General features: G+C 38.8%; 1 protein-coding gene across 5 annotated transcripts in view; it reads left to right on the forward strand.

Moving 5' to 3' along the window:
• The window catches only part of PRKD3 (protein kinase D3), an 87915-nt gene that overhangs the window by 57521 nt on the left and 16047 nt on the right, over positions 1-14347 (forward strand). For 4 of the 5 annotated variants that reach the window (XM_045009314.1, XM_045009316.1, XM_045009313.1 and 1 more), the window contains 7 exons: positions 2180-2257; positions 3438-3621; positions 5061-5184; positions 6853-6930; positions 9160-9436; positions 12535-12587; positions 13367-13439. In XM_045009314.1, coding sequence (XP_044865249.1) covers positions 2180-2257; positions 3438-3621; positions 5061-5184; positions 6853-6930; positions 9160-9436; positions 12535-12587; positions 13367-13439 — 867 coding nt within the window. The remainder of the gene's footprint in view (positions 1-2179; positions 2258-3437; positions 3622-5060; positions 5185-6852; positions 6931-9159; positions 9437-12534; positions 12588-13366; positions 13440-14347) is intronic. The other variant, XM_045009315.1, reaches the window with a different exon arrangement.

Here is a 14347-nt window from a genome sequence, read left to right on the forward strand (position 1 = left end):
TGGTGAGCTTCTAACAAGTCTCTGGCCCTTCTTGTCAGGGCTATTTCTCCAAGGCCTCTGTGCCTGCAGAGCTTCCCAGTCCTACCCCTGCTTAGGCAGGGTTTCTCCCCAGTCTCCGTACCTGTGGAATTTCCCAGCCCACGACTGCTCTGTCCAGTTGCTGCAACTTTCTCAGCCAGCCAGGAACAGCATTCTTCCTCCTCTGGCTCCAGCCAGCAACTGAGCTGTCCAGGCCCTGCAACTGCTTTTATATGTGCCTTCTAGGCTCTGATTGGCTGCCTCCCCTGCAGCCTCTCTAGGCCACTTAGACAAACCTCACTCTATTGCCTTTTTCTGGGGTGGGGTGTAGTAAGACTGCAAGGCCTTCCAGAGGGCCTCAAAGGGCCTGGTACACCATCACAGTTTGTCACAGAGAAAGCTAAAAATCCCAGAGTGGTGAATCTTAAAAATTAACATAGAATATTTTACAATCTGATGGACATTTCTTCGTGGAGTATACCAGAAGGTCAGATTTGGAGGCTAAACTATTTGGTCATGTTTTAGTTTGAGACATGTTGCCCAATAAATCTACAGTAATCCTGTGTGTAAAAAGCTTTTGTTTAAAACTTTCTTTCGGTTTTGTTTTCTTTCATCTGTTATGTAAAAGTAACTGTAAAATTGAACACCAGATATCAGTAGATTTCTTTGCAATGGGAAGAGTTAAAACCTCACATCTTTCATCTCTGCTGGTATTACAGCTTGAAAATTCTAGGCTGCATGCAGGATTATTTAGGATTTAGAATCTCTGTCTTGTAGGACATGCACTGTTGATATGTAATCAAACAACAAAGCTTAAAAAGACACTTGAAACTTTATTTTAACCTTTAGAGAGTGAAAATGGTTAACAGCAGTTACTTCAAAGAGAACTGGTCTTGAATCCATCCAGACACATGGAATTCCTCTATCCGCAATTTCAGGGAAGTGACTTTCAGTAGATATAGATAGCAAAAAAGCATAGAGAAGTGAGAAATGGGCATGAAAGAAGAGAGATGAAAAATAAATATGACTAGCATTTCATGGAGTACGACACTTTCTTCTCAGCTCCTTATTGGGATTCTGAGCATCTTCTTTTCTTCAGCTACTCAAAAGTAAATCAAGAAACTGACCTTGTTCTGTAAATCTTACTAGAAACATCCCTGGAGAAAAGGGACAATTACTTGGTTGACATTTTGTCACTCTAGGTGCTCAGAAGACTAAATAAGGAAGTGGCTGGATCCAGCATTTAGCTTCTTAGGTTAAAAGGTAGGAGGCTGAGCTGTTTCTGTTAATCCTGTGGAAGTGAGAAACCCCTGGTGACTCCTGCTTCATGTGGGCAGCAGCAGGGAGGGCCAGATTGTTGGTTCAAAAGCAGTCCTGGAGACAAAGGAAATCTTTAAGCTGTGATTACTGTACTGAAGGGAGAAATATCATGGCCCTGGCAGATGGGGAAGTCTTATAACCTTGACGGGGGTGGTGAAAGACCTGGTGTCATAGTGGCCATGGTGGTCGCAATGAAGGTCGGAGCAAAACTTTAGTCCCATAACAGCAGGCAGAACAAAAGGTAGGGAGGAGCCAATCTTTGATTCCATAACAATGGGAAAAAGGGAACTGGGGATGGAGAAGGGAGAGTATGAAATAAGACAGAGAGGAAGGGAGGGATAGCTCAGTGGTTTGAGCATTGAGTTGCTAAACCCAGGGTTGTGAGTTCAATCCTTGAGGGGGGCCACTTAGGGATCTGGGGTAAAATCAGTACTTGGTCCTGATAGTGAAGACAGGGGCTGGACTCGATGACCTTTTGGGGTTCCTTCCAGTTCTATGAGATGGGAATATTTTCATATATTCTTATTCTAACCAGAACAGAATAATAAAATCAGGATTAAAAAAACAAAACAAATGAGAGAGAGAGAGACAGAAAAGAATAATATATTTCTTGGAGAGAGAAGAGATGAAAGGATAGTCACAGATGCCAGTATGATTTAATGAATTGCAGTGGAGGCATCTCAGCAAGTGACTTTGTGACAAGATTGTTGACGTGCTTTCTGGCCTGAAGTTGGTTGAATATCTTGTTGAAAATAATGTGATAGTTATTTCAGAGGCTCTTTCTGAGTCTGAATAAAACTAAACTATATGTAATGACATATGTGGGATTTTTCTATTTTAGATTGCAGATTTAACTGTCACAAACGTTGTGCGTCTAAAGTACCTAGAGACTGTCTTGGAGAGGTGGTTTTCAATGGAGGTAGGAAAAACATGTTTTCAAATAGTGGAATATCTCTGGAGACACAACAAAATACACAAACCTTATTTTTGTTACTTTCTGATCCTGTCAACTCTGAGTATTTTAAGGCTAAAGATTATTAAATGCCCTTTTCCACTCCTCCTTTTTTATTCCTTGAGAAGAATTGGTCCCTTTGAGGTAATTGAGAATTAAAGATTTGGCTTTAAGACCTGTGTGTCTCTGGTGGTTTAAAACTTACTTAAAAAAATCTTGGCAAACTCAGTATACTTCATTTGATGATTTCTCTTGAAGTCAAGAATTTGGAACATTTTTTCATGTCCAAAGATGAGTTTTAATTGTGTTCAGTCTACTCAATGTTTTTCATGAAGGACAGCTTTCTTTGTCGAAAAAAGGGCCATTTTTAATGGAGTAAAGTGGAAAATTGCATGGGGAAACATTCTCTCTCAACAATTCATTTTTAATAGCCAGTCAGCCAAACAATATTTTGTAATGTGCTAGTAACATTTCTGTATGTATCTGAAGAAAGAGAATTTCCACTAACTTCTTAACTTGTTGGAGCTTTGGTTTGTTTAATAGTACTCTGTTCCCAAAGGGCTTGTGGGGAAGTGTCCTCTCTTCCTAAATTCTTGAGGTTTTGCCTTTTCCAATATCATTTCTCCCTTGGCTGTCCTGACCTATTCAAAAGGGAGGACATAGGCTTGATTCTCCATTCTGTCTGAGCTTTGTGAAGAGAGAATGGAGAGGGAGAATCACAGATGACTGATAGCATCTCCCTGGTTCTGGGCCACCTGGCAGTATAAGTGAAATCTTCAGGGGAGCAGTTTTAACTTATACCAATGAAGAATTGTGTGTGTACGAACTCCGTTCTGCAACACCTGCCTTTGGATTGTCCCCAACACCCCCATCCTCTGTATGCTGGAGTGGGAGGTCAGCTGGCACAGGGGGAAGCTTTCCATTGGAGGAGCATTCCCTTGAACAAGGAATTGACCATCTCTGGCCACTTTAAAGCCATTTTGCATTACTCAGTAATGAAAAAATTTAGGGTTCTTAAATGGTTTCACAGGTGTGGTCGACTGTCTTTTTGTTTGTCTGTGACTTGATTTTTGTGTGTGTAAGACTAGATCAGAGGGGAGAGTTCTGTGACTTGTCATTAACTTAAGATAATTCTATCTGTTGTTAGAACCTTCTAGTCCAGGCCAAGATTTGGACATGCCAATGGAAGTTGACAGCAATGAAATAAACAGTGATGGTAGTCGGGGTTTGGATGATGTAGAAGAACCTTCTCCTCCAGAGGACAAAATGTTCTTTATGGACCCTTCTGATCTTGATGTGGACAAAGATGAAGAAGCTGTCAAAACTATCAGGTAAGCAGCAACATAGATTGTTGTGCTACAGGCATTCCATTCCCCAATACTGTGTACTGAAACAGTGTTTTGCACAGTTCCATATTTGTTGTTGCTAGTCAGGTCTTCATTTTCACAGTTTTACAAAACATTCAGTCCCAAATAAAGATGAAAACCAAGTAAATTAAAAGCCTAGATATATGCTGGGATTTTTTTTTCTTGCAAAAGCTGCTGAACTGTGACTGTCAACCTGGAAATAAATCAGCTTATTGAAAAATGGCTTGAATTACAGATTAGTCCATGGAAAATGCTTTGCTGACCAAGATCTTCATGCCTATTTTATGCTACTGACCTTGGACCAAATTAATTCCTACTGTAAATAGATTTAAATGGTTTTAGCTCTTGTGTTTTAATTCCTTATGAGCGGGGCTAAAGGGGGTGATATTTTAGTTTTTGTAGCTTAGATTTTGATGTGAGTGTTGATTTCTCTGTGTACAGCTTGTAAACCAATTGTCTTTACTTACATAAAGTGGGGGGGTATTGACAGTTTGAGAAGAAGAATTTGCTACCTGATTTGACTGAAATTAAATAGCTTCTTGGGCTTAAATAGGACAATCATTATCCAATTTGGGTTAGTGTACTTTATTTTATTATGTATTTTTTTTAAATTTCTGTATTACTTTGAAAAGTGTCAGCTGGATTCTCTGAAGCCATGTTTGCAAACTATTCCCACCAATGCTACCACCACTTTCTGGACAGGGCATTGGTGGTTTTTACCCACAAAGTTGGATAAACCTGCAGACTTAATTAATTCATGTAAAAAAAATAATGTTAGAAGCCACCAGAGCCTTGTCTGCACTTGAGCTAACACTAGTGGGATTTTTTTTTGGGGTGGGGGGGTGTTAAAATTGTTTAGTGCAGGTATGGCTCAAATGAAGAAAGTCCGTTTCTAGCTAGATGTACACATGTGACATAAGCTGTCCAGGCACAGATGACCAGTGGAATAGCAGTATTATGGAATAGTGTAATCAGTGGAATAGAATAAGGGTATATAGGCATTAGCGATACTATTTTTCGCTTGTTGGAGGAAAAAAAATGACCACTTCAGTTAATCTGTAGTGAGACAGTCTTATTTCTCTAGTCATTCTCATTCCAACCAGGCATATCTTATCTTCAATTTTGTAAACGTATCACTCTGTCGTAAGTGCTTTGGCATTTGTACTGGGGAAGCTAGTAGGAGCCCTGTGACATGTCGCAGCTGAAAAATACTGCTATTCAACTGGATGCTCATTAAGCTAATGACATTCAACTTATTTAGAAGCTGACCTTGTCAATCAAAGAAATAGCATTTATAGGTAAGAAAAGATGTCTGTTCCTGAAAACACACAGCATAGTACTGGTATAAATGTCTTTAAATCTTAACAGTTTCTGATTAAGTTATAACCTTTTTAAAAACTTAGTCCATCAACAAGCAATAATATTCCACTAATGAGGGTTGTACAGTCAATCAAGCACACAAAGAGGAAGAGCAGTACAATGGTGAAGGAAGGATGGATGGTTCACTATACCAGCAGAGACAACCTGGTTAGTAACTTGAAGTTTCTTCGTATATCTATTTTATTTTAAGGGTTACTTGTTTAAATCAATAAATTTCCCTTTTTAAAAAAAAAGCTGGTTTAATAATGTATTGATATCCTTGTTTAGAATTTCATTTGAATATATTTAGATGTATACAGTAACAATATGGCTAAGCAAATCTAGCAAGACTTAATTCCCTGTTTGCTAGCCCTGAAATTATCTAGAGTGTCTGTCAACTCCATAAGAGTGTATTTAGCAACAACAGCTACGGATCTTCCTCTTATCTGGGGCCAGATTGTATTTTCCCATCCTACAGTGGCAAGATTCCTTAAAGGCGTCATTCATGTCCATCCGTCCGTCCTCCTTCACCTCCCCCGTCCCTCCCCCCCGTTTCCCCCTTTTGAACCTCAGTATACTGTTAGCAGAATTGATGGGTCCTTCCTTTTGAGCCCTTAGCAACCTGTTCCCTATGCCACCTATTGATGAAGTTTGCTTTTGTAGTAGTCCTTACATCAGCTCAAAGGGTAGGAGAGTCTGGCTCTTATGACATGTTCCCCTTGTTTCAAGAAGGTTGGGTCAGTCTCCAAGTTACTCCCCAAGGTTGTCTCAGAGTTCCAACTAATCCATTTACCTCCCAGTTTTTTCCCCCTCAAACCTCATTCAGCTCTTGGGGAAGCTAACCTTAGATCAGGTGCTGTAGTAAAGACACTGTCCTTTTACATCAACAAGAAAAAACCATTCAGTTACATACCCAGACTATCCATGGCCTTTGCTGATAAGAGTTAGGGGACAACTTGTATTCTCACCAAGGTTGTCCAAGTGGGTCTTCAATTTTATAAAAACAGTTATGAGCTAGCCAAGTTAGATTCCACATTAGCACTCATTCCACTAGAGACCAGGCAGTCTTTGCTGCCTGTTTTGGGGAATGTCTCCGTACATTTTAGGGTAGCTACAGGGAGGTCCAGCCCACACTTTTACAAGACACTACTCTTTGCCAGAGGCTTCCAGATTGGCTATCCTGCAGTCATTTTTTTAAGTAGAACTCCTGGTACCCACCTCCAAGCAAATAGACAGCTTTTTGTTAGTCACCAAGAATGGAATGCAGGTGAACAGTTACTCACCATTAGCTAACTGTGGTTCTTTAAGATGTGTTGTCCACATGGATTCAATGACCCATCCTCCTTCCCCACTACTGCAGTGTCATCCTCTGGGATTCTGTATTGGCAAAGGAACTGAGGGATGGTTGGGCCATCTCAGCCCTTAATACCCTTGGGTGGGAGGTGTGTAAGAACATCTAGGATACAGGTGTGGCCCCAGCAGACATTGGTAGCCAAAATAATTTGATCTTGCCTGCATGGGACACATGCACCATGAGTGGAATCCATGTGGACAACACTTCTCAAAGAACCACAGTTACCGTAGGGTAAATAACCATTCTTTCCAGTTTGTGGAATGCGTCTGTTCTTGAGTTTTAAAAATTGGCGTATGTATCCCAAAGTACATACTGCCTCATGCTCCCAATGTAAACTGAAAACTCTAGCAGTGGTAGCCTGACATTGTGTGCAATATATCTTGTGTACCGTAAAACAACTCTGTACTTTAAGTGTCTGGAAACTGAAGTTTTAGCCGTTTTGTTTGTTTGTGCCTAATGATACTCTGTGGTATGTCTTGTAGAGAAAGAGACATTACTGGAGACTGGATAGTAAATGTCTTACGCTATTTCAAAATGAATCTGGAACAAAATATTACAAGGTAAGTAAGAATACTCTGCAGTTATATAGCACTTTACTTGTTACTTTACAAACATCCAGTTTATCCTCAACAAACCTTTGAAGTAGATCGATAAATATTTTCCCTGTTTTATAGATCAAAGCTGAGGCAGAAAGGTTGTGATTTGCCAAAGGCACCAGATAGGAAGAGCTAGGACTAGAACCTTAGGAGATCATGCTTCCCATTCCTCTGCTTAATCACCTGGACTAAATGTCTCTCACTTTAAAAATATTTAAACTGTTCTATAAAGACGTGTTAGCTTAGTATATGAAGTGTCTTAGCAGTTATTGGATAGTTTCGCTAACTGGTGATACTCCATTCTACAAGTAGATCGTGTGTTGTACAGTTGGGGCTATAGCTTAGAATCACAGCAATGTAGGGATGGAAGGGACCTTGAGAGGTCATCTAGTCCACATCCCTGTGTTGAGGCAAGATCAAATATACCTAGACCATCCCTGACAGGTGTTGGTGTAACCTGTTCTTTAAAACCTCCAGACATTCCACAACCTCCCTGGGAAGATTATTCCAGTGTGTAACTATCTTTATAGTTAAAAAGTTCTTCCTAATATAACCAAAATCTCCCATGCTGCAGATTAAGCTGATAAGACTTGTCAGATTTTAGAAAGAGAATGCATTGGAAAATAAAATTCCTTTTACAAAAGGTATTGGTAAATAAATAACTATGGAAGTCTCAGGGCCTTGACAAGGAATTTAACATGGATGATGCTCAACTTTACTAAGGGATTTTTCACTCCATATTACTTCTGTCATCTGCTCTCTTATTTCTGTAACTTGTCTGCTCAATCACTTTTGACAGATGGTTTTGTTAAAAGCTGGGATCTTCTCTTACTATACATGTTGACTGTAAATGTTCACATGGGTTCCTGTATTTACTTTTAAATTCCTAAGATAAAACTTGAAATTGTTCTCTGAGGAGTAATTTAAACAAGATCAGTTAAATGCATTTCTGTATTCTCATCCTGCTGTGCAGCCAATCAGTAAATAGTCAAGGCTTGCCAATAATTCCAGCAGGTTATTAATATAGTAATACATTTTGTAGTGAAATGCTCAGAATGTGCTTATAATTTAAGCAGAGATTTTTTTCCCCCCTCTCTTGCTGAGAACGTTCAGGCTGTATCCAAATCTTGCAGTTTCTTCCTCCAGAACATCTCTAAGATCCAGCTTCTTCTCTGTGCACGCAGCTAAAATTCTTGTCCAGGTCCTCCTCCTTCCTATCTGGAACAATGCAATCTTCTCCTCTCAGACCTCCCTGATGCTCATATTGCTCCACACCAGTCCATTCAAAACACAACTGTTAAGATTTTCTTCACTCGTTGCTCACGTCATATTACTACCTCTTTAAATCCCTCCTCTTACTCTTACTTTTCTACTACTTGAAGGCTTTTTGTCCTCACCTTTAAAACCCTTCACAATTTAGTCCTTATCTGCTCTTGCCTCTTATTGAGTGACTACAGTGCCAGCCTAGTTCACCTGCTTGTCCCCTTTTTTACAAGCGTCTTTGCACATGCTTTCCTACGTGCATGGAATGCTCTCCCCTAACTGGTCCATAAACTTACAACCCTCTTTCTTCAAATCTCTCTCCAAGTCACAATTCTGCCGTGATCCTATGGTAATTTGCCAGCTGCTAATGGCAAGGTAGAGTGCCAGTGGGATTGCCTAATATTTATATAGAAGGGAATTCTTTAGTTTTTTGTAATTGTGCATGTAACTTGCCTAGGTAACCACATATTCTTAGCACTATTCCTTCTTGGTTTTGGTCACACTCGCTTGTTGTATCTTTCTTTATAAAAAGGATTGTATGTGTATATTTTGCACCTAATGCAATGAGGTCCTGGCCCAAATACAAATAATACTGCTATTTAAAAAAATAAAACACAGTCCTATTACTAAGAGCCTGATCCCCTGATGTTTACTTACGCTGTGCTCCCATTTAAGTTAATGATGTTTCTGTTTGACTTGAGAGTACTGGATTGGGCCCTAAATATGAGATAAGCAGCAAGGTTGGAAATCTTTTTGGGCTTGTATAGAGCAGTTTGGGAAAATTGGGGAGTTTGTAGCAATATGAAGTTTGACATTATGAAAATATCCAGTTCAGTAACTGTAATGACTCCTAACTTCAAGAACGAGTTCCAATATGTTATAGCTACATGTACGTTTTCAATTTTTTTAACGCTTAATATTTTTCTTCAGGAGATTCCACTTTCAGAAATTCTCCAGGTGAATCAGCCTCGAGATTTCTCAAACATGGTGCAGGGCAGCAACCCACACTGTTTTGAGATCATCACTGACACCATGGTATACTTTGTTGGCGAAAATAATGGCAACAGCCATCACAATCCTGTTCTTGCTGCCACTGGAGTTGGATTTGACGTAGTTCAAAGCTGGGAGAAAGCCATCCGTCAGGCTTTGATGCCAGTCACTCCTCAAGCTAGCGTGTGCACTGCAGCAGGACAAGGAAAAGATCACAGTAAGCAGGCAGACACGGCACTGTTGTTCATATACTGAAGCGGTTACTGATTTTGGCTCCAGTTCGGTAAAGCATTTAAGCATGTATTTAAAGTGAAGTATTCATGTAAATGCTTTGTTGAATTGGGGCTTTACTTAATTTTTAGACACACATGGAATTTTATTTTAACTGTGAAAAGAAACCTTTTCACCTGTTGTAGCACCAAACCGTAGTTAAGAATCTGTTGTCATTTCTATCATGAATGCATATTACAAAATCAGATATTCCAGGTCAATCTCTCCAAGTGCCTCCTTGAAGCCTCTTGGCAACAGCATTCATACTGTCACCCTGCTCAGGCTTATGCCTCCACACTTGAGTTCTCCCTCAATGCTGTCCACTGCTGGGGCCCACGTGCGCCTTCATCTGCCTATTGTGTCACTAAATTTGCAGGGAATCCTGGGATAAATTAATTTATCTCTGACTATATCAGATCCCTACCTTTCTATGTGGGTGGTGATATCAACAGCAGAGTGACACTCAGATGCTGCCCTCAATCAGTGAGTGAAGGTAGATTCTGAAAACAAAATATGCTCTCAAATTAGTGTGATGCATATCTAGCAAACACCATATTGGTATTTAATTATGGTGAGGTATTGTTTCTGTGAAATGTGATTTGTTACTATAGCTTTTTTATCATTCTTTTAAAATTATATATACCTCTACCCCATTATAACGCCACCCAACATAACATGAATTCGGATATAACGTGGTAAAGCAGTGCTCCGGGGGGGGCTGCATGCTCCGGCAGATCAAATCAAGTTTGATATAACGCGGTTTCACCTATAACGCGGTAAGATTTTTTTGGCTCCCGAGGACAGCGTTATATCACGGTAGAGGTGTATCACCTTCTCAGCTTTAACTCTAAGATACTAATATAGGCCGAAGCCCTTTTTGGTATTTAAAAAGCCAAAAGTAATTATTTGTAACCCTTCTGATAACATGATAGATCCTGGAAACCAGTGATTTCAGTGCATTTGTTAGCTACAGTGAACATCAGTCTGACTATAGACATTAAAATGGTAAGGGATATAGATAGGTTAGCAGCTACATACATCTATCAGATCACATGAAAAATCCTTAGAAATTTGTTTTCTGAGCACTGTTTTTCATATCTGTACTGTCGATTTAGTATTTTGATTTATGTATGTATGAAAGGAGCTTGCAGCTCTCAGGCTTCTTTTCTTAATTGATGAATCACTGACATACTACTGTCCCTCAAAAAGGATGGCTCTCTGGGTCTTTGTCTTAATAAATTAGAATGGCAGAGCTCCCCAGTGGGTGTAGCTTGACTTAAAGTGAGAGGGAAGGAGACTGAAGGTAGATTCAGTATACTTTTATATCATATAGTTGTACACAGTATAGTTATAGCTGTGTCGGGCCCTGGATGTTAGAAAGTCATGGTGGGTGTGGGTTAGGTAATATCTTCTGTTGGATGAGCTCTGTGGCTCAAAAGCTTCTCTTTCACCAACAGAAGTTGGTCCAATAAAATATCTTGCCTCACCCACCTTGTCTCACTAATTAACGTATACAGCCAGCTTCTGAGGGAGTACTTTGAATGTAAATTAATGATGTTATTGGGTAGAATAAGTTATGCTCTTAAGTCTCCTCAGCTATGTGGTCAGTGGAGAACTGTCAATCTACATGTTATTTTTATACATGAATCAGTTTATCTGGAAGGGGCCACTAGTTGCTCACCATCCATCTGCACGGTAACTGGACTGATTTCATGCTTTTTAAGCATCTCTATAGATGGGTGTCACATGTCTTAAATAACTCCAGTAATGGTGATTTTACAAAGTTCCTCTTCCATTTAACCTACTTTATCCTTACTGCAGTTTAGGCTATGTATATTTTGATGTTATTTTCTAAATTTCTTACAATTTTTGTTTCTTACTTCTTGAACTCAACTATTTCTTGGCCAGAATTGAATACTTTGTCCCAACTGAGGCCTAACCGGTCTCAAGTAGAAGAGGACAATCATTAGACATGTGTGAACCTGTAGAGGTTCTGGTTCAGGTGCAATATTCAGATGAACATGATCCCAGTGAGTTGATATTTGTTACCATGCCCGTTCTGTAGAGCCTTGCTTTGAGGGTGGAGCATTGATGACAACAGGCTTTCTCTTTTTGCTCTGGAATTGTATTCCTAGAGTACAAGGCTCTTTCTGGTTTGACATATGCCTGACATTCATATTGTCCAGGGATTTGTTGAGCATAGTCTGAAAATTCACTTGGCAGATTAGTCTCTCTCCTTTTGTTGAGAAGCTTGACTCCAACCTGAAGTCAAAGGAAAAGGCAATTGTTGCTGTTTTGTCTATTTTCTTGCCTTGTACATTATGAGGTTATACTCCTAAACTTCATGTCTAAGTTGTTTCTCTGAAGAAATTTTGTGTGCTCTCACCTTCTATGGCTGCTTCTTTTACTCGAAGAGGTCTCTGATCAACTTTCCAAATTTGCTGTCAAATTTAGCAGATTTATGTCCTCCTACAGCAGATCTACAAAACTAACATTTAGAATAGAACTCACACAGACAATATTTTCTAAATTATCATGCTCGTCTGTATCTTGCTCGACTTTATATTTTCCTTCCCTTAGTTGCTTATATTTACCTACTCAATTCCATATAAGTTCCTTAACTCTGCAGACAGCTAACAGTTCATTTTGGTTAAGATAAATGATCTATTTTACTTAGTCACTTGATTACTTTTCTGTATCACTACCAGAGAATTGCTGCAATTTACGATGCAGTAGGCAAATTACTTTCATCTTCAGTTTCCAGCTCCTGGTCTTGTACAAATTGTTCTAATCTTTTTACCTCTTTTCCCATCAGTTTTGGCATTTTACTAATCCTGAACTATTGCTTCACAAAACAAAATCCAGACCAGTTTGTCTAAATCAACATGTGACTTTTGAGTTTGAATATATATTTTTCCTGCAGAACACCAGTGCACAGCCTTTCACCCTAGCCACATTGCTAGGAGTCTGTTAAATGATTTTTAACCAGTAACAAAACTTGACTTTTTATTCTCTTATAGTATTATATTTTCCTTCTTATTGCAGAGGAGTTATCTCTCAGCATCTCTGTTTCAAATTGCCAGATTCAGGAGAATGTGGTGAGTCATGTGCAAAAATGGTATTATGTACCCAAAATCTTTTAAAGCAATTGATAGTAAGAAAGAATGTCTCATAAAACGGTCAAGGTAAAACACCTAAAGGTTTTACAGCCACGGAACTCTCTATTCTCATTAGGTACATAAAAGCCGTCTCCCTTATTGACATCATTGATGTTTTGGTGAGTGTGTGTCATCATATGTAATACAATGACTAGAATTTCATGAGAGAGAGTTCCTTCCCTTTTTTTCTTTTCCAAACTAATGACACACACAAGGGAAAAAATAAATTTGTAAGTGATGCAATAATACTCCAAATACTTAGGCTTAATTTTTTATATTTTCCTTTACTTAAGGGCAGGAGATTTGAATGAAAAATAATTAATGTTGGTAGACAGTTTTTTATCCTTTTGTTTGACTGTCTTTATTAGAACCCAGAACAGATTGAACTAACAGTGTGTTTTGGAATTTTGAAGAATGAGATGGCAGATATTCACCAACATTCAGAATAATAAGTGTATGTTATGTATATATGTCAGTTAGTACAAAATTATTCATTTTCTTTACTGTCACCATAGTGTTAAATACAATGAGGCAGATACGACAACTTACAGCAGCTTTGAATCTGCCCCATAGTTTTAAAATTACCAAAGCAACTTTAATTTCAAACTATTTGTTAAAAGCATGATTAACCATTTAGCCAGTACCATTGAATCTCCAAATGGACATTTGTTCTCTGATTGCTCCTAATGTTTGTGGCTTATCTCTTTTTCATGCAATAGGACATCAGCTCTGTGTATCAGATCTTTGCTGATGAGGTCCTAGGTTCGGGTCAGTTTGGCATTGTATATGGAGGTAAGTTACATAGCAAAAGTTCACAGTATGTGCTCATGCTGGAGGTGTAGTTGGCTAGTGTACGTATATTAACTACAGTCACATTTCATATATCTACTCATATCTGAGTTGTCCCAATGACCTACAGCTCTGCTGCTGTAATCTTTTGTGTTAAAATGCTTAAGTTACAACTTACTATTTGTTTGTAATGTGAAACCATGAGCAAATGAAATTCCGGAAACGAGACAAAATCATCTGAACCGTCTTGCTAGTTTTCTTCCATTTCATGTCTCCTCTTCCCAGAGCAGAATCATTGTTACCTGTTAAGACTCCACTCATCAGAAAGCAAGGAAGGAGGCAAAAGAACAGTAATTAAAGGTCAATGTAAAGAAAGAAAACATCCTTTCCATTTTGCCTTCATTGTCTACAAGCACTGAAACTTTAATTCTTCTGTATATTAGTTGTGCTATTAATACTCTTCTTACTCTGAAAATTTTGTGGTGGAGATATAAGTTGATGAGCTGGTAGCTGTACACCAGTCTTGACAGAAATTTCTTTTGCTTCTGGACTCCATGGAAAGTGGTAACATGACATTTTGTGTAAGGATTCTCTTTTAAGGTGGGAGCATGGGGTGGGAAAGAGAGATTGTGACAGAATTAGACAGTTTTCCCTGTTTATCATTTTTTGATCTACTCCCATAATTATGCTGTCCTTTGTATAGAACAGGGGTCGGCAACCTTTCAGAAGTGGTATGCCGAGTCTTCATTTATTCACTCTAATTTAAGGTTTCGCGTGCCAGTTATACATTTTAATGTTTTCAGAAGATCTCTTTCTATAAGTCTATAATATATTAACTAAACTATTGTTGTATGTAAAGTAAATAAGGTTTTTAAAATGTTTAAGAAAATTCATTTAAAATTAAATGAAAA

This window comes from Mauremys mutica, chromosome 3 (genome assembly GCF_020497125.1).
Source record: "Mauremys mutica isolate MM-2020 ecotype Southern chromosome 3, ASM2049712v1, whole genome shotgun sequence".
In the NCBI taxonomy this organism is placed as follows: domain Eukaryota; kingdom Metazoa; phylum Chordata; order Testudines; family Geoemydidae; genus Mauremys; species Mauremys mutica.